The sequence below is a fragment of the Ascaphus truei genome, chromosome 3 (assembly GCF_040206685.1).
Source record: "Ascaphus truei isolate aAscTru1 chromosome 3, aAscTru1.hap1, whole genome shotgun sequence".
NCBI classification, from domain to species: Eukaryota; Metazoa; Chordata; class Amphibia; order Anura; family Ascaphidae; genus Ascaphus; species Ascaphus truei.
Window position 1 is genome coordinate 366,278,745 of NC_134485.1, and position 20,506 is coordinate 366,299,250.

Sequence of the window (20,506 nt, forward strand, 5' to 3'; positions counted from 1 at the left end):
CTAGGTTCAGGGCTGCTGGCCAGCGCGGTTGCAGGCCCCGGTCAGGGGATTGGTCTGTGACCCCAGTCGCGGCACCTACTGCGGCTGTATACTCTCTCTGTGGGGTGGAAGTGGCCAGGGGCGCAGGGGCGTCCGCCTGGACTATGGGGCAGCGCACCCCCGGGGCCTCGGGCAACAGCAGTATACGGGGCAAGGCCTCGGGGCATATATCTTGTTCAGTGGCATACAAGACCCGGCGCCAGGCCTGGTCGCGGTCATAGAAATAGTCTTGTACTTGGGCATTGTCCAGGAGCGGGAGTTTGCGGACTTGCTCGGTCACTGTACCTAACGAGATTGTGGCGGGAACATGGCCCAGCGCGAAAGCACGATTTAAGGGAATCCCGCGCCGCTGGGCCCACTTGCGCACCTCGAGCGCCGAGGGCACCGACATGATGTGTTTTGGTTGCACAATATGAGAAAAAAATGAGGGGGCACCCCAGGTCTAAGTCTTTCAGCAGCGCCTCCAAATGTAGCCCTTTTTGTGAATCCCAGATCTAAGGGGACTACTGGTGTGCTGTGTATACCTGTGGTTTCAGGAGCTCTGAGCCTCCGCCATGGGAGAGCCTGGGGTCATACCCTTAACTATCATGGTGCAGCGCCTCCACTTACCCAGGATCCCCATATTAGAGAATCTGCCCTGAGTAAGAAACATACAACGGTATTGTGCAACAGGCAATCTTTTACTATTGCAATATGTAACGAAAGCTTAGAGAGTATACATGACACGTCTTAACCCTTATACTCTATATATCACATCATGTAACACACACACAGTGGCTCAGCCACACCTTGTTAGGTATAATGTTCTGTACACAGGTGGCTCTGCCACTCTCCCTAGGAGTATGTCCTGTAACTAGTGTCTGTATAGCATAGTACGCTGGCACACTGGTGCCCCCAATTAGTTAGTGGGAGGCGGGATCAGCGCCTGATGACCGGTGTAGGTGCACTTGTTGATTAAAGATACCTTCCGGTCACTACACCGCTTCACACAGGTACCCAGGGTTGCTCCAGCCTTGCGCCGCACTCCGTTATGCTGTGCGGTCTGTCCTCCAGACCAAGATGGCGTCCGCAACTCCGCAGCTGAACCGCACTAAAGGGTGGGTCCCTAACTACTACGGCCGTCCCTACAAAAGCGGCACCCTACGATGACAGGGGTAATGCTCCTGGGGGCTGGGGAATGTCTCTCACCTAAGCGGAAGGGTCACTGACCCTCCGCTCGCGCACACGAGGTTCCGCCACCTTTCTCCTTCACCTCTCACTCGTGTGTCCCACCGCCCACACGCATCCTGTCTTCTCTATCCAGAGTCTCGCCCCCTATTGGTCCCCAGCCTCAGCTGACTCTCCCACAGTTCAGAGTTCAGAGTGCAACCCCCAAAGTCTCTCCAGATTGGTTGCCGTTCGCGCGCTTTCCTCGCGCATGCGCAGCCTGACTCTTACTCAGTGACCTTACTGGCAACAGAACAGTATGGCGCTTCCTATGTCAGTGACAGCGCGGAACCATCATATATATGTATACACATCCTTACACTCAAAACCAAGGAAAATAAAAGAAAACATTATTTATCCGGTGTATATATAGACAGCAAAGCTAGATTTGGTAAGTCATGTACTGTATTAATGTATACTGTATGGCTTTGATATTTTTATTTCCCACCATGTGAATCTGTATAAATGTTAGGAGCACCATAGAAGGAGAGCAGTGGTTTCAATTTAGACTTCCCTACATGATAAATTAGGAAGGGTTCAGATTTTCAATTTTTAGTAGACACTGTTTAGGATTCAGAGAATTACTGGTTTTATCTTCTAGTTATCCTGTGTGTCATCCTTCTTTTAATCCATTACTACTTCAGGGGATTGGTAGGCAATACCATTACATAAAGGAATATGTACATATATACCAATACATCTAGCAACAAGGTCTGTCCAATCCCTACACCATGCCTGTTCACATTCCTAATTGGTCCAACTAATAAGTTAACCCCTTTAAGATATTTATATAGAATCTGTTTTTCAGTTTAATTACTAATAAAACTCGAGCATTATAGTGGAGATTTACAAAGCAGCAGCACAATTCAGTTTAAAACAAGAGACAGGGGATGCCCAATGCTACATCCCATTGACAAAACATATATGGTAAAAAGTATAAAGTAAAATACTTGAATAATAATATTAAATATTTGGTTATTTAGTTAATCCTTTGGCCAAAGCGTCATAAACCTGCATACCAACGCCAAGGTATAACCAAAATAATAACCAAGTATTTATACTTTTTACCATATATTTTGTCAATGGGATGTAGCATTGGGCACCCCCTGTCTCGTGTTATATGCAATTGCCACTCTCAGTAACTCTCTTTTTGACATAAATATATATTCATGATGTGGTGGGTGTGGGAGTTTGAGCTAGCTGGGAATGTGTGTTAATCAATTCAGTTTAAACATTGCATAACTGTTAGTAGACAAGTGGTGCGGAAGACAGTGTGGAAGAGGCACGGCCTGGCATCATACATTAAAATGTACTAATTATAGTATAAGACCGTATTTGCTAGGCGCATATTCTGGAACGCATCATTCATCCCCCCTGTTTTAAGTAGGAGTTCTAGAAGAATTATTGGTGTACTTAGACTAACGTTCCCTAGAGCTGCAGAAAAAACAATAGCATTTCTCTGCGGCTTCGGGGAATGTGAAAGCGACAGCAGATGCTCAATGTTGCTTATAATATGTGGCAATGTTAATGTAACGGGTGTTCCCTGTGAACGCAGACGCTACTAATGCTGTATATTACCTGCGTGGCCCTCAGGAGCCTAAGCCTCTGCCCGGGCAGCCTGGGGCACGTATGCCTAATTGCGAACTATGGATATCGTCACCTATTAATCCATCTGTAACTATAGATTATGTATTGAAGATAATTTGAGATACAAGTATCGAGATCCATATGGACCTATATAAACAGATTATATAAAAAGACATTGTATAATTGGCATCTACCATGTCCCCTTTTTCCACATCTCACCATTGTTTTTTGGATATACAGTAGACATATACTGTAGGGTATCCTTTTGGGATCCGGGTATACAGTCTTAAATCCAGTCTAGATCCGTATTGACCATAGGGGCGGATCACGTACAGTAAATGGATCACACACTCCTGCATTCCATACATATACAGTACATGACAGTATATATACATGTATACCAATGGATATGTGTCTATAGTATATATAGTATATGGGCAAGTTCCAATAGGCACTGTTCGGATGTTTGGCAGATGTTTTGGTGAATGTAAGAGGCTTATTTTTAAGCTACAATTCATATCAGCAACATGTGGAAACAAGAAAAAGAAGTAGTGATATTTTTAATTACCATAAAGTCTGTGACAAACAGTCATCTGATTTGACCCGATCTGATAGGGTACTGACTAGGAATACACTCCTGATTGGCCAACTCGTATACAGACCTAATTACCTGAGGAGATAAATATTCACTGCAGGGTCTGATGAGTAGACTCCCCCCCTGATGAAGCGTGTTAATCACGCGAAACATATGTCGGCAGAGTAGGACGACGCGGAGGTGACGTCACGAAGGAGCGGCGGTCCATGTGATCTATGCGGATATCTACTAGCACAGCTTGAATCAGACACGATTCTATTTGAGTTCGCTGTAACCCCTACATGTGCAAATATTACCACATTGTAGTGCAAAGGTCTAACCATTCCTATCTTTACACAGGCTGCATTGTGGTTTCAGACATACTGTATGGTATAACTGTTACAGTGTTACTATTACTGTTACAGTGTAACAGTGTTACCACATGTATCACTACTGTGAAGCGCTATGTACATTATGGCGCTATATAAATATAGACATACAATACAACTATTCTCTGTGGATAAGCTGTGTCTAAAGTGAATACGTAATACAGCAAGCTGTTCCTCGATTTACCATGGTTTTGCTTCATGAATATGTAACGGGTATTCCCTCTAGTTTGATCCACCCAATCTCATATTGGCCCGTGTGGTCTAACCAGCCCCCATTACATGGTCGTGTCTGGTGGTGCACCTGTAGGCAACAGGACTACTGAGTCTCCCGCATGATGGTATTCGGGGAATGTCAGTCCAGACAGGCAGCTGAGGTAGTGTGTGCGAGTCCTACCTATATTACGTGCAGCGCCTCCACCTCATCAGGATCTATGCGTCCGCAGGGAGAGGCTCCTGATGAGGAACTCCTTCTTGGTGGTGCCTTCCACTGTAGAGTAACTTCACACTCACACAGTGGAGGTATCATTGAACAAGACATCTTTATTGTTGCTTGGTGGGCAAGCTGCCCTTCACAGACAGCATTCTTAGACGCACATATTTCTTTGCTGTCCTTTTGACAGGCACGCCCTCCCAATGGAGTGGGATCCCCTCTCCCCGTAGGGAGATCACCCCTGTGCCAGGTCCCTGGACACAGTGTGGCTCTTATTCAGCTTGCAGTAGAAATGGACCACTAGTTACGGCACTAGTGGATTCTTTCTTCCCAATGCACTCCAACTCATCAGTAACCACTAACTTTTGGCAGTGCTGTGCCTTATATACTGTAGGAGCTGTCACAGCTCTGATGTCACTAACTGTGGACTCAGACCATGTAGCCACTCCCACCCATACATAGGGCACCTCACCAGGGTGTGAGGGCAAACCTCCATGATTACTGCTGGCATCCCTGTACTTACCAGGTTTAATGCCAGCAGAGGAGACAACTGCAGACCATTTTACATGCATGGCTACATTCTCCCCCTGGTGAATCCCCACCGTTCCGGCTGGGACCCAAATTTGGTGTACCTTTTTCCAGGAAGCACTGTAAAATGGAACACATAATTACTCAAAAACAACATTACTGTTTTCATAATTATAACATGTAGCGCTCACTGACCAGCAGAGGGCGCTCAAGGTTAGAAACAGACCTCACTATACTGTCTCCTAATAATAGTGGCGAGGGTCTGGTTTCTTCACCTCCCTACCTGCCATGTCGGTCACGGTGATGCTATATTCCCGGGGTAAGCCACTCTCGGGTCTATATACAGCCTTGTGCATGTATATGCTGCGCCCGATGCTCCATACTCGCATTAGCTGTGAGATCCTCTCTTCTGCTCTGCGCCCTATAATGGCATCCCCCTTTATTTACCATGTACATTTCAATGGTTTCTCATAGCCACCCATCCCTCTGATCCTCTATCTCCTGCATGAGAGGTTCGGGGACATAGGGGTAATCTAACCCATGTGAGTTTTTATACTTAGCTACAATGGCCCTTTCTGCTCGACTGGCCCTTATCAGCTTAGTATTTTCCGCTCTCCCTGGCAACACCCATGACAGGGGTTCGTCCGGTTCCGCCGGATCCTCAAGTTTACTGGGACCCAATGGCTCTATTAGCCCTCGACTAATATCGTACCATCGTTCCTCTATGGCTTTCAACCGCTCCTCCTCGATAAACTCTCCCTTGGCCCACCAATAGTCCACCACCCCATTTTGTTCCAAAATGAACCGGGTCCTATCTAGCCAGGCTTCATACCCCTCAAATAAGGGGGCCCACCACCGGGTCTCCCTGATCTCTTCCGGAGCTGACTCCACTGACTCTCCCTCTTCTAGCTCCCCCCAGGAGGACACTCCGGACGTCCCGGTAGACCGTGACTGAGATCCCACCCTCTTGGGCCTACTTTCTAGGGTGACACTTACGACACTCAGGCCCTCACTAGACGCTGACACTTGTCACGAATACCTCCCACCCACCGAACCATCATCGGATGTAACACAGTCCAAGCCCCCTTCAGTCCGTTCCTCGGAAGTGACCCGGGAACCCCCTGACATGCCTAAGCTCGACGAGGAGCCGAAAGAAAAGGTGGCTGGGGCTTTAACTAGGGTCTTGGGTTTAACTAGGGCCGGTGATTGGGCATAGGGCCGAACAGTTGGTATCCGCGGGGCTACGACCCACTCTTCACCGCTACCTGGTCCGGTACTACCGCAGGAGCTTTCCGCTTCTCCGGTCTCACTGCTCCGCAGCTTCCGCGTCGATCGCCTGCTCCTTTTCAACTTAGGTGATTGGCTGACACTGCTCAAACGAAGAGGCGCCGTCATCTCCCAATCCTTTCCGCTCTGCCCACAGGAAACGACGTCCTGACACGCACGTGTATCGCCGCCATCTTGGGTTGGGTCCCCAAGCGAGACCACTTCCTCCACGACTACATCCGGCAACGCCTTTTTCCACTGTGGCACCGCTTGGGCCTTGCTCCGTCCCTTCTCCGCAGTTGACACCCTCGGAACCTGGTAATAGCAGGGGCTCTGCTTACCGTTCCGTGGTGTTGGGGTGGATCTGCCGCCATCGGAACCGCTGGTCACTACGGCCATGGGACTTCGCCTCTCGGGCTGCACGGGCGACACTCTGCTCCGCTCACTTCTGACACAGGTGAGTGGCACTTGTTTACTCGTACTGCTACTGTGGCTCACCAATGGTGGGGCCATCAATGCAGTAGAGCTCGCTGTTTCCTCATCCGAGGACTCCAACTTCGCGTTAGGGCGTGGCATTCCGCTCGGTGATCGACGGTGAGCCCCCCTTTTATCACCGCGTCGGTGATCAGTTTTCTAGTCTGGCTCGGGTTTTATAGTCGGGCCCGATCCAAACAGGTTAAATCATTTTGTACCTTTATCAAATTGCAAAGTTCCTTATTTTTGTTTATTGGAAGCGGATAAGCCGCCCCAATCCTATTCGGGGAAAAACCTCAGTTAAGTTATTGCTCAGGTGAGCAGGCTTTTGTTTTGCTTGTGTTTCTTGTGTATGCAGTGTGGCAGTCTCAGTGCCTGGGACTGAATAAACCAGGCAGTAGCCTGTTTAAAGGAACAGCACGTTACGCCTCGTCATTTAACCTACCCTAAAAGACTGTGTTCTAACAGTCCTGGACATATATAAAAATATGTGTATCTTTGCAGCTGTATACCAATGCAAAATGTTAAGAGACACCAGTGGCATCCCCACCAAGGGACTGATCATAATCTACTCTCTTGAGGACAGGGCATTGATAACTAGCCCCATGGGTCGCCGATGGATAAGGTCTGGTTATAGACAGATGTTTGAAAATATTTAGTAATGTATATAAAACATGTTTGGCCCTTGTTTGACGTCATGAGCACTGGCATCTGCACCCTTCCTTCCCTGGCTTTGTTTTCCACTCTGCAAAGAGGTGTTGCTGCTTGGACTGATGTGCACCCCCTTCTCTATTGCCAGAAATGCCCCACTTCTCCCCCCCCCCTACGGGCAACTAATTTCAGACTTCTGTAGTCAAAAGTCCAGCCTCCTCCATTTCCCAATCCCATCTATCCCTCCACCCACGCCTACTATCAACACACCAGAGATCTTACTCAAAATTTATTCGACTTCACAAACAAATATAAATGCCTTAAAGTTATTTTCCACAATGTTAAGGGGTTCAATAGCCCCTGTAAATGTCGCACAACCATCTCAGAGTACAAAAGGCACCATGGCGTCATCATACTACTCCAGGAAATGCACTTCACACATAATTCTGCCTCGAAATTCTTTGACAAAAAAAATTCACGTCTATCTTGTGTCATTCCAGGTTAAGAAAAAAAGAGTGGCCATCCTAATTAATAACAACACCCCCTTCTCCTAAAATAGCAGCTACTAACTATATCAGAAATCATAGAAAAAATGTGGTACATATACCAAATGGAAAAATGAACAAGTCTGCTCAACGATACTTGTGCTAAGTTTAAAAAAAAAATAAGTGCAATGAGGGGATACATTATTGAAATCAGATTCCCTCCACCCCATCATAAAATAAATTGCCCACCCTCCCATAGCACATTCTTTCCGCCATCTCATTGTCCTAAAGTGCCTACATCACTTTTGAAACTATTACCAATGTAGAGTCAAGACTATCAGTCACGCAAAAGAACACAATATCCTCTGTATTTACTGAACCAACTGCTGTACCATACATGATTTATATCTTTTATCCCCAACCCCCGCCCCCTCTTCCACCCTTCTCTTTTTCTGTATCCCCCCATCTCCCCACACGTGAAATGAAAAACTCAATAAACTTCAAGTTTAGAAAAAAATAAAATAATAATTACTACAATGTTTGTAAATGCTGACAATATGAGAGGGAGGGTAAAGCTTTTTACATTATATTTTTGTTTAAAAAAAAAAATCTGAATATTAACACTGTCCAAAGAATTTAGTTTTACTGTGGGAAATGTTTAAAAGATTACAAATTACTTACTGTATACTTGTCTCAATTTTTCCTAATGTTGTCTGTCGTCTACATTTAACCCACTGAAAACAACCATTAGTTCTCTTCCATCTTAACAGGGAATGCTCCTTTTATCTGATTGCATACTGGAAAGGATTAGGATGACGCAGATGTCTACTTACAAAAATGTGACATTGCTTGAGATGTAGGGTACTGCTTCTAAATTGACATCTACACAATCCAGGTTGGTACCGTTGCAGTCACACCTTTCTGGATACTGGGATAGACCTAAAAGTAATTGACAGTAATTACAGTATATTCACCATAGTTGCCACTCATTTAGATGTGTCACCTGAACAAAATAAACTCTTTGGGACGAATACATCAAACTCTGTTTAAGTGGAGTTACTGTAATATTGCACATGCTAAAAGAAAACAACGAGCATTAGTACCGTAATTTTAAGTTGGTATACAGTACATCAACATTGTAGTAATAATTTAATTGCATGTTATATTCAGTCAAAAGCATGATGTTGGAACCTCAGATCTCTCTAATAGTGTGTCTGAGATGAGATGCACTGTAAAGAACCCCAACCCTCTCTAATAGCATGTGTAGCCCATGGACTCCCACCCAATCTCACATCGGTTATCCTAGGGTGTCTCCTGCTCTGGCTACGTGTCTGAGTGTGGTGCATACCTGCTGGCAACAGGAGGGCCTGAGTCTCCCGCCGTGACATGGGGACAACAAGACAGGTTTCTGGGGTTGTGCCTTCATTCTCCTCAATGGTGCAGCGCCTCCATTTGGTGCAGGCCCCAGGGATATGGGGTGGAATCCCTATAGCAGAATCCCCTCCCAGGGATGAGAGATTCCAGTCCCACACACTGTCTCTTTATCAATCAGAATCCTTTATTCAAGTTCTTATCAGCAGCAGCACACAGCAGTACAGCAATCAATCTCCACTGGCTTTCTCCCTTCAGGATGCCCCACCTGACACCACTCTGGGCCTAGGGCACCCAGAGTGGGTCTAACTCTTCCCCCACCCCATATGCAGGGTGGGAGGTATTTGGTCCACCTATGTCCCTATACTGTAGGTCTATCAGCATCCTTCACTAGCTAACTCACATACTCAGAACTCTGACACTGAACCACTAAATAGAAATGACACTGCTCTAAGTAGCTTCAGCAGGCACCGCCCCTGTGTCTCTTGATTGGACACAGGGTCAGATAACCTACCTTCACTGACTCAGGGCAGTATCTGAAGCAGGGAAAATCCATGATTACTCCTGGCAACCTGCCCATACACAGAGATTACTGCCAGGAGAAGAGTAGAAATATAGCCCATAAACTTACAAGGGCTACACTCTCCCTCAGGTGGAATCCAATGCTACCCACTTGGACCTAATTTTGCTGGGCCATCCTGCAGGTGAACAACCTGGGAAAATACAAACAGATTGAAGTTAATACTTTATGCACACAGGCTGTACACCCAGATGGTGACATATCTAACAAGGGAATCTCCCAATATGGAGAACCCACACTAATAATAATGGCGGGGATCAGGCTTCCTTATTTCCCGTCCATTATGATCTACAATCTTAGTGAAGTAAGACTGAAGAGGCCCATTCTCCGGCCTGTACACTATCTTGTGCATGTCTATGTTCCTGCCTGTGGTCCACACTCTCATAAGGGAACATATTATCTCCTCCGTCTGATAAGCAGAGCTACTGCACTTAATGCGTAAGTACTCAATGACTGCGTCTCTGAGCCAAGTATCTCTCTGATCTTCTACCTCTTGCATGATTGGCTCTGGTACATATGGGAACTCATACCCATGAGACTGTCTATATCTTGCCACGATAGCTCTATCAGCTCTGCTTAACTTTGGCAATTTTCTGTTCCCAGCCTTTCCTGGCAGTACCCAGAACTTAGGCTCCTCAGGTGCAATGTCATCATATAAGATGGATGAACCTTTGGGTGTCACTACTTTCTGCATGATCTCTCTCCATCTGTTATCTAGTTCTTCAGCAACCTCCTGCCTAGAGTAAGTGCCTACATCCCACCAATGGTCTACTACATCATCTTTTATCAATACAAATCTTGTGCTGTACATCCTTTTATCATACCCCTTGAATAAGGGTGCCCACCATTTATCTCGGTGCTCATATGAGGATGACACACTCATGCATTCCTCAGAATCAGCTCTTGAGGACACACCAGATGTCTCTCTCTCAGTAGAGTGCCAACCTTTACGTCTCCCTCCAATGACATTTGTGTATATTGTGGGATTCATTTTGGGTGTCTTAGGACTTACAGGACCCTCTTTAGCAGAAGACTGTGACCCTCTGGCCCTACCTCTAGGTACAGGATTAAACACAGTGGGGTTAGGTACAGGTATACGACTCAACCAAGGTATCTCCCATTAGAGCCCTCATCACTCGAAACCCAATCCCGCCAATCCATAGACAATCTGGGCGTCTTACTTTGCTTGCCCCCACTAGGACCCGGTGGTATAGAATGTGACGGGGCAGGGGCAGTGGCCGGGGCAATGGCGCTAGGGACGGTGACTATAGGATCGCCATAGTCCATCACAGTGTCTCTTAGTCGGGCTATGCCGCGACCTGTAGATGCTCTTTTACCGTCTCTGGCTGTAGCGTGCCTGGCTCCTCCCTTAGCCACTTGCGCTTTAAATCTCTCAAACACCTCCTCTAGACCGGCTCTCTTCAAGGAGTCGATTAAGGCTTCTGGGCCTCGGCTCCATGTCGACCCGGAAGTGACGTCATCATGGGTCGCCGCGGAGTTTTCATCCGCCTCTTGGTTCCGCACCGGAAGTGTGTCCCTCAACGGAAGGGGCGGCGGTGGACCTGCGGGATCATGGACGGGCAGGTAGGCCTCCAGACTCTCTCTCTTTCTCTATTGGTTCTTCCTTCACCTAGCGGAAGTAAGGGGGTGGTGGAGTCATCTTATCGCTCTGCTGCCTTGCGATGCTATGCTGTTCCTCCGGAGCAGTCTTGGGTCCCATCTCCGCCACACAGGGAGTCACCACGGCCGTGGGACTTCTACGTGGTTCAGGCCGCACCAGGGCTCGCCCGGTGGGGGTCTCCGGACTCATCCGCTCCGTCTCTCGGATAAGTGGACTCTGTCTTTAATCGCTGGGGTGGTCCGCCGGCCGGCGCATCACCACCGATGACAGGCTTCCTCTCTCATCGTCCGACGAGGATGGCAATGGCACCTCCGCTGGGTAGCCACATCTTGTCCTCACGGCACCACCAGTGGACATGGGTACGAAACGGGCCCGCTCCGGTACCTCCACTCTCCTCTCCGTCGGAGCACATCTTAGTAGCTGGGCCTTGATCCCTACCGCAAGGATGATATATGGAACCAGGGCAGCCTTCGCATCCGCCTCCTCCACTTCAATCAGCGTCGCTGGAGAGGCCTCTCCCGGAGTCACAATGGTAGGGTATCGCTCGGTAGGCCAGAGGTAGAAAATGCCACACTGTTGGCACCGTGCTGTTGTACTCGGCGCAGGCCCGGGTGACCTGCATTGTATGCACAGGCACCACAGATACTCGCGGCCATCAACCTCGACAACCAGGAAGCCTCCTGGAAGCTGATAAGTAGTCACGCTTAAATCAGCCATCTTTTGCACAGAGGTTGAGTTAGTCAGCTTGCTTGCTCAACAAATAGCTCCTTCTTTGTCGCCAGCCAAACAAGAGTGAGGTTTCTTTCCCTCCTTCAGCTTGGGGGGAACGCTGTGATTGGCTCTCGGCGTGCTCCCTCCCTCTGGTGGATTTTAGAGACGGGGCACTCAATTTCTTTGGGTGACGTGGGCTCGTCCTTTGGCCTGTCACTGCACAGATGGGCATGGCCACAGCTGTCCCGCCGCTCCCTTCTTTTAGCTTGGGTTCTGGGCGCCAAACCCTTGCACATCTCTCTCCATATCTCTCGCACAGCCTGCTTGCACGCAGCACGTGCACGATCTAGGCTTGGCGGGAGTCGCCATTTTGGATCGGCTGCATCACACGTCGCAGTGAATGGCACCGCAGTCGCCATTTTAACCTCCTCCATGCCCCGCAGAGCACATGTATCTATCGCCACCATCTTTGGTGAACCCACTAAGCCCACGATAGCGCTACTCTCAATTACTGAAGTGCAACTCGTTACTAGGCACTCACTAAGGTTACTAACTCAATGTTAGCTCTAACCAGTGAAAAAAAGCATGTCATACCCCAGGCTAGGCAGAACTCTCTCCTTGTACACCGCACTCGCTGATGGTTCATTACAAGCACTCTGTGGTGTGTATTCTGGATACTGGCTAGTGTACTGGGACTTCAAGCAGTACTTGGGGTCAACCTACTTTTGGCCACCCATAGTGCAGACCCTATGCTGAAGTTCCTGTCCCAAGTTAACCAGGCTACCCCCATAGGCATCCCACAATATCTGCCTCAAGGGGACTAGGACAGCTATAGCTGAGTTTACCCAAATCTACAACACCCTCTTAGGGCACCTAGGGTGTAGTTTGAGAGAGAACAGTCCCTCCTGACTACCCCTAGTCTCCAATAATGCCCATCTTTCTGCAGCACTTGCTCTGAAAGTGTACATACTAGTTCCAGTCCTGCTTTGCTGAAAACCTGTCCTGATTCTCTCAGCAGCGCCTCCAATTGTAGCCCATGGACCCCCACCCAATCTCACATCGGGTACCCTAGGGTGTCTCAAGCTACATGTCTGAGTGTGGTGCATAGCTGCTGGCAACAGGATGGCCTGAGTCTCCCGCCGTGACATGGGGACAACAGGTCAGGTTTCTGGGGTTTTGCCTTCGTTCTCCTCAATGGTGCAGCACCTCCATCTGGTGCAGGCCCCAGGGATATGGGGTGGAATCCCTACAGCAGAATCCCCTCCCAGGGATGAGAGATTTCACGCCAAAAATGCCTACCCCTATTCAGTAAGGGACGAAAACTTGGCGAAAAGCAAAAAAAACGTCAATGTGTTTAATGGGTTTTTTTTCCCGCCATCGGCATGGCGAAAAGGCACTTTTCACCTCAACTAGCCATTTTTTCCGCCACGCTCAATTCTAGTAGTGGCGAGTAGCTTTGCGTTTTTCTGGCGAATCCGGCACGCCACAAAAAGTAGGCAAGTTGATGGTGAGAGGCTGCGGATGAGCGGCGGATCGGCACTTAGAAAAAATTCAGGCCTTTTTCCTGGCTGTGATTGATGCCGGGGGGTCTCCGGAGCTGATACCATTAATAGCAGCACCGGAGCCCCCCGGCATGCATCCGAGGCAGGAAAAATGCATTTAAAGGCCACTTCATTACCTTAGCAGCTAACCGCTAAGGCAATGAAGGGGTTAAGCCGCCGTGCCAGGTTTATTGTGGGTAGCGGGGGTGGGTTAAGAGGGTATTTGGCCCTTATTGTTTGTTTAGGGCTTGCGGGGGGGTTGCGGGAGCACTTAACCCCTTCACGACCATAGCGGTTAATACCGCTACGGTCATGAAGGGGTTATGCCCTCCCGCTAACCACCCGCAAGCCCTAAACAAACCACCGTTGGGGCCAAATACCCCCTTCACCCACCCCCGCTACCCGTAATAAAAAGAAAACACACACAACAGCACCACACTAAATAAATAAATATATATAAATATCTATCCTATCTATTCTATCTATCTATTCTATCTATCTATCTATATATATATATATATATTTATATATATATATATATATATATATATATATATATATATTACCCCAACAACCCCTATACCCCCCTAACATACACATATATGCACATACAGTACAGTAATGGGCACAATTACTATTATGCACAAATGGATAATAGTGAAAGTGACCATTTTAAATACATAAAGAACAATAAATACATTAAATACATATAGCACTCACCCTTGTCCGGCTGCTGCGATGAAGGCCATCCTAAACTTCATCCTGCCCATGCCCCATCCACTGCTGCAAAACAGAAACAGGAATAAAAACATCCAATATAATGTCCCCTAACCCATTAATCCCCATAGCAGTTATTAACCGCTACAGTCATTAAGGGGTTAACCTACTCTCACCCACCACTCGGGAGGCCCCCCACTAACCCCCCACCACGTGAGGCCTAACCACCCTCACCCACTACCCAGCCGGGAAGCCTACCCACATACCCTTGGGGCCAATACCCCCTCCCCCCACCCCCAGTACTCACAATTAAAACAATACACAGCCCCACAATAAACATCATTCTATTTATTAAATACATAACCCACCCCCTGTGCCCCCCCATAAATACATGATTTATTATTTTACATACAGGGTTCATACCCCAGCCCACGCGAGTTCCCGGTGGGCCTGACGGGTCACCTGACAGACCTACAGGGTACCAGCAACTTGTTTCATACAGATTCTGGAGGCCTGTTGGTGGGTCCCGCCAAGCGCCATGGCAAACAGGTGCTCTCCGCGGGTCACCGTGGGCCACAATTGGGTCCCAACGGTAGGCCCGTGGATGTCTGGGAGCCCCGGGTCAGACCCACAGGTGTCTGAGGGGCCTCAGGTGGTTCTCACGGGGGTCTGGGGACCCACCGGTGCTCACTACGTGTCCGCGGTGCCCCCATGGATGTGAGGCCACCGGTTCTTCCTCGCACGCTACGGGTCCGCTGTGCCCCCACGGATGTAAGGCCACCGGTTCCTCCCCGCAGACTACAGGTCCGCGGGGCCCCCACAGATGTGGGGCCACCGGTTCTTCCCCGCAGGTGTCACCCGTGAACCACGCAGCCTGGTACCCGTGAGATACCCGAGGATACCTCAGGTGGTCTCCAGAGGTCTCGTGCAGAACCAAGGAACCAACCCTAAATGTAAAATAAATAAACCTGACCTATACATTCAATACATACACCCCCCCCCCAACACATACAGTACAATAATGTGCCAAATAACTATTATCCAGATATGGATAATAGATAATTTGCCCATTATTAAACTCATAAAACATGCATAAATCTAAACATGAATTATTCATCTTAAAATCACCACATTGCATGTTAAAATAAATCCAGCAGCCATTGTAAATATAAACCAACAAAACTTCAGTTACACAAATGTCTATGAAATGTCACACAATTGCATTGAGTGTGTACATGATGCAATTAATCTGTGCATCATGTAACACTATGCAAAATATACGTAACAATAAAATACAATATGAACAATGTCCCCTAACCAGCAATGCCATCTTGAAAATCAAATATTAACTAAGCAACATCAATACAATTAGCATCAATCAATTAATCCATTTCCTCAAACAATCACAATACAATACAAATCAATTATACAATTCCCTATTCAATTCCTAAAGCAAAACCATTGCCAAAACAATTCTAATTTAAAGTAACTACCATCATTCTAATCTAAGTACCATAAAGAAGGCATTACAATTAGCCTATAACTAAATTCTAATTACATTATTCACAACAATGACAAAATTAAGCTGATAAATACATTAGCCATACATGAAAAGAACATAAACATTAGCAAAACAATCAATTATTATCCCTGTATGTCTATCCATATAGATAGATATACATAAAATACAGGGGCAATAATATAGCATAAAAAACAATGCATTTCATACAAAAATCACATATGATACACCCATTCAGTGTCCGTGAATGTATGTATATACATAGGTACATAGATACATTCACGGGCATTACATGGGACTGAAAAAATAAAAGACATGAATGAAAAGTCAAAAAAACCTGTAAAAGTAAAAATAATAAACTTTTCTTTTGTTTACTCACCATTAGATGCCCACTCACCGAAATCCAGGCGACCTAGCACAGGAACCAATCCACAGGTAAACCATAAAATAAAAAACAATTACAATCCATAACGGTGTCTTGTTCTTCTATTTGTAATCCTTCCCGTCTGTCTTGGGGTCTTCTTTTCTTCTTTGAGGTCTTCTCCGGATTCTTACCTGTGTCTGGGAGTTGCACCGCTTCTTTCTTCTTGGATTTATTTTAACATGCAATGTGGTGATTTTAAGATTAATAATTCATGTTTAGATTTATACATGTTTTATGTGTTTAATAATGGGCAAATAATCTATTATCCATATCTGGATAATAGTTATTTGGCACATTATTGTACTGTATGTGTTGGGGGGGGGAGATGTATGTATTGAATGTATAGGTCAGGTTAATTTATTTTACATTCAGGGTTGGTTCCTTGGTTCTGCGCCAAGACCTCAGGAGCAGACCTCTGGAGACCACCTGAGGTATCCTCGGGTATCTCACGGTTACCAGGCTGCGTGGTCCACGGGTGACACCTGCGGGGAAGAACCGGTGGCCCCACATCTGTGGGGGCACTGCGGACCCGTAGTGAGCACCCGTGGGTCCCCAGACCCCCGTGAGAACCACCTGAGGCCCCTCAGACATCTGTGGGTCTGACCCGGGGCTCCCACACATCCGCAGGCCTACCTTAGGGACCCAATTGTGGCCCACAGTGACCAACGGAGACCACCTGGGGGCCATGGCGCTTGGCAGGACCCACCAACAGGCCTCCAGAACCTGTATGAAACAAGTTGCTGGTACCCTGTAGGTCTGTCAGGTGACCCGTCAGGCCCACCGGGAACTCGCGTTGGACTGGGGTATGAACCCTGTATGTAAAAGAATAAATCATGTATTTATGGGGGGGCACAGGGAGTGGGTTATGTATTTAATAAATAGAATGATGTTTTTTGTGGGGCAGTGTATTGTTTTTATTGTGGGTGGTGGGGGGAGGGGGTATTGGCCCCAAGGTTATGTGGGTAGGCCTCCCGGATGGGTAGTGGGTGAGGGTGGTTAGGTCTCACGGGGTAGGGGGTTAGTGGGGGAGGGTATCTAGGCCTCCCGAGTGGTGGGTGAGGGTGGGTTAACCCCTTAATGACTGTAGCGGTTAATAACCGCTATGGTGATTAAGGGGTTAGGGGACATTACATTGGATGTTTATTGGGCAAATGTCCCCAATAAACATGCTATTCTGCCTTAACCCCTACATTGCCTTAGCGGCTATCCGCTATGGTAATGAAGCAGCATTTATGTATTTTAATAATATTCTGCGGAAGCAGGGGGTCTCCTGAGCTGAACCGCATTGATTTGTGGCTCAGGGACCCCCTGCTTCCCGAGTTACAGGCCCCGGTTTGGGGCATCGGTTTCAGTGTCGCCGCCATATTTATAGCGGGCACGGCGCGTATGGGACGCTATAAAGATGGCGGCGACACTGCCACCCGATGACACATACCGGGGCCTGTAACTCGGGAAGCAGGGGGTCCCTGGTCCACAAAGCAATGCGGTTCAGCTCAGGGGACCCCCTGCTCACTGTACAATATTATTAAAAATACATTCATGCTGCTTCGTTACCATAGCATATAGCCGCAAAGGTAAGGAATGAGTGTTTATTGATATGTGTGTTTTATTCATACTGTAGATGTGCAGAGGGTCTCTGGAGCTGAACCGCTTTGGTTTTAGGTCCGGGGACCCCCTGCTTCCCGAGATACAGGCACCTTTAGGGGGTGAATAGATAAAGAAAAGTGCGCAACTAATGTTATAAGTGAGGTGATGAATATATAAGGTAAAATACGTGACCTTAATTGAATAAATCAGAGCGTCTGCAGCTGCGGTATAGGGAGGGCTCAGGAAACCCCTAAAGCTAACAGATAAAAACAGAAAAAACACAGCGCACAACGCTCATAGTGTATTAAAAATTATATTGACATAAACAATAAATAAGATGAGTATCGTGCGTACATCAAGATGATGTTAAACAAGCATTTTCGGGATAATGTTACCCAAACACCACGTGGAAGCCGGATCAGATGTCCTCACATGGATGTGGAAGCTGGTTCCTCGGACACAGGTTCCTGCTTAGGTAAGTGTGGAGTCTCTGAAAATTGTTTCTCCCATAAACGAATCAACACGTATGCAGCTCTCCCATAGAATGCTGCTTCAAAGCGGAGCTCCACGCCAGCTGAAATCCTCTCTCTCCCCTCCGTTCAGACCCTTCCGGGTTGGTGACGTCACCGCGGGGTTCTCGCCGATATTGGCGCCGATTTCACTGGGTCAGCTCGCCGTAGTAGGACAGTACAGTTGAAGGCAATACTGTTAGTAGCTTTTCCAACGCGTTTCGAAACCCGTGGGTTTCTTCATCAGGGATTATACATAAGTGGTATTTAGAGGGTTTTAAATACCCCACGCCAGTACCTCATTGGCTCAGCTGACTAAATTCTCCACCAATGGGAGAGTGGCGGGGAGGAGTCAAAAGGCCCGGTCTGCACGCATCACTAGTTGTCATTGACAACATAACATAAACAAAATGAACTTTATTGACAAGCAAAAATAACATAATGCAAACGCGATCGGTGATTCTAAAACAAAAAGAGGAATATTAGTACATAGAAAAAGAGAACAACATATTCAAAAGTGCATCAAGTAATGACATACTTAAAAGACTTTCCTCAAGTCTATCATATCACATAATTCTAAAGAAGAAGCACGAAAATAGAGCATATTACTCATAAAGAACACTGTAATGAAAGTACAATATTTATACCTTGCCAAAATGCATTCTAAGATATAAACCAATAGCAATTTAAAAGGACATAGAGACAAAAAAATATATAAAATTCATAAATATCTTAAAACTAATTGATATATTAATAAAACAGGTATAGATCAAAAAATCATATGGATAAATCAATAGAGAGACCAAATATCTATGTCCTCATTTAAGCCCCCTGGATATAAGGTGTTTAGTTTGTGTATCCAGAAGGTTTCCTGCCTGGAAAGTTCTTTTACTCTGTCACCCCCTCTTCTATTTCTTGGTATATATTTAATACCTTTGAATAATAGAGAGGAGGGATCACTATTATGGCATTGTACATAGTGTTTTGACAGGCTATGCTTCATAAACCCTATTCTAATGTTGCGCAGATGTTCCTGAATGCGCACTTTTAGTGGACGTTTAGTGCGTCCCACATATAATAGGCCACACGGACACTCTAATAAATAAACTACATGATCTGTATTACAATAAATAAAATCTTTTATATCATGGATTTCTCCAGTTTTTGTACACCAAAAAGTTTTCTTATCAGGGTGCAAGTGCTTGCATACTGAGCACTTACCACACTTAAAATTCCCAGTTGGTTTGATGTTTAACCATTATTAATCCCAACTTTGGTATTCTTTTAGTTTTATATCACTTGGGGATAATGTGTTTTTTAAGTTTTTTGCTTTTCTGTATATGAATTTTGGGAATTTCGAAAGGTGAGCACCCAGCAGCGAGTCATTTGAGAGAATTGACCAATGTTTTTTTATTATTTTCTCAATTTGCCCCATCATTGAATTGAAATTTGTGATGAAAGACACATTACATTTTCCCTCATTCTCCTGTAGGCTCTTTCTTTTTTTACTCTTTGGTAATAGCATTGTTTTTCTGTCTATTTTTCTCACTTTTTCCAAGTCATTATTTAGTTTTTCGAGACGATAACCCCTCTCTTGGAATCTTAAAGTTAATTTTTTGGCCTGTTCTTCGAAATCTATTTCTGTGCTGCAATTTTTTCTCAGTCTGTAGTATTGGCCACTAGGAATGTTTGTTATCCACGATTTTTTTGTGGTTACTTGTGGCTAAGAGGAGATTATTTGAATCAACCTCTTTGAAGTTAGTTTTTGTCACCAACTTCCCCTCATCTGACACCACAAGGCTAAGATCTAGAAAGTGAATTTCTTTTTCATGATCTACATGTGTAAAGGTTAAATTCCTATCATTATTGTTTATATATTGTATGAAATGGCCAATTGATCACTGGTCGCCGTCCCATATGCATAGAATATCATCTATGAAACGATGCCATAAAATAATATTTGCTTTAAAGGGGTTATTATTGTGTATATAATCGTTTTCCCATCCTCCCATGTACAGGTTTGCGAAACTGGGGGCAAATCTAGTGCCCATCGCAGTTCCGCAAACCTGTAGAAAAAATTCATCCAGGAACATGAAATAATTATGTTTTAAGATGTAGTTTATTGAGTCCAAAACAAATTTTCTATTAAGGGGATGTAAGTCTACATCATCCAGTAGAAAAGAATAAACGGCATTAAGGCCTTCCGCATGTGGGATGTTTGTATATAGGGCCTGCACATCGCATGTGAGCCACCTATATGAGTCCTTCCACTCAAAACCTTCCAACAAATTCAACAC

The 20,506-nt window shown here is 46.1% G+C and overlaps 1 protein-coding gene across 1 annotated transcript in view; it reads right to left on the reverse strand.

Annotated features, from left to right (window-relative positions):
• RXFP2 (relaxin family peptide receptor 2) overlaps positions 1–20,506 on the reverse strand; it is a 211,798-nt gene that overhangs the window by 114,484 nt on the left and 76,808 nt on the right. Inside the window, exon 3 of the mRNA XM_075593187.1 lies at positions 8,463–8,568. Within this exon, the coding sequence (XP_075449302.1) occupies positions 8,463–8,568 (106 nt within the window). The remainder of the gene's footprint in view (positions 1–8,462; positions 8,569–20,506) is intronic.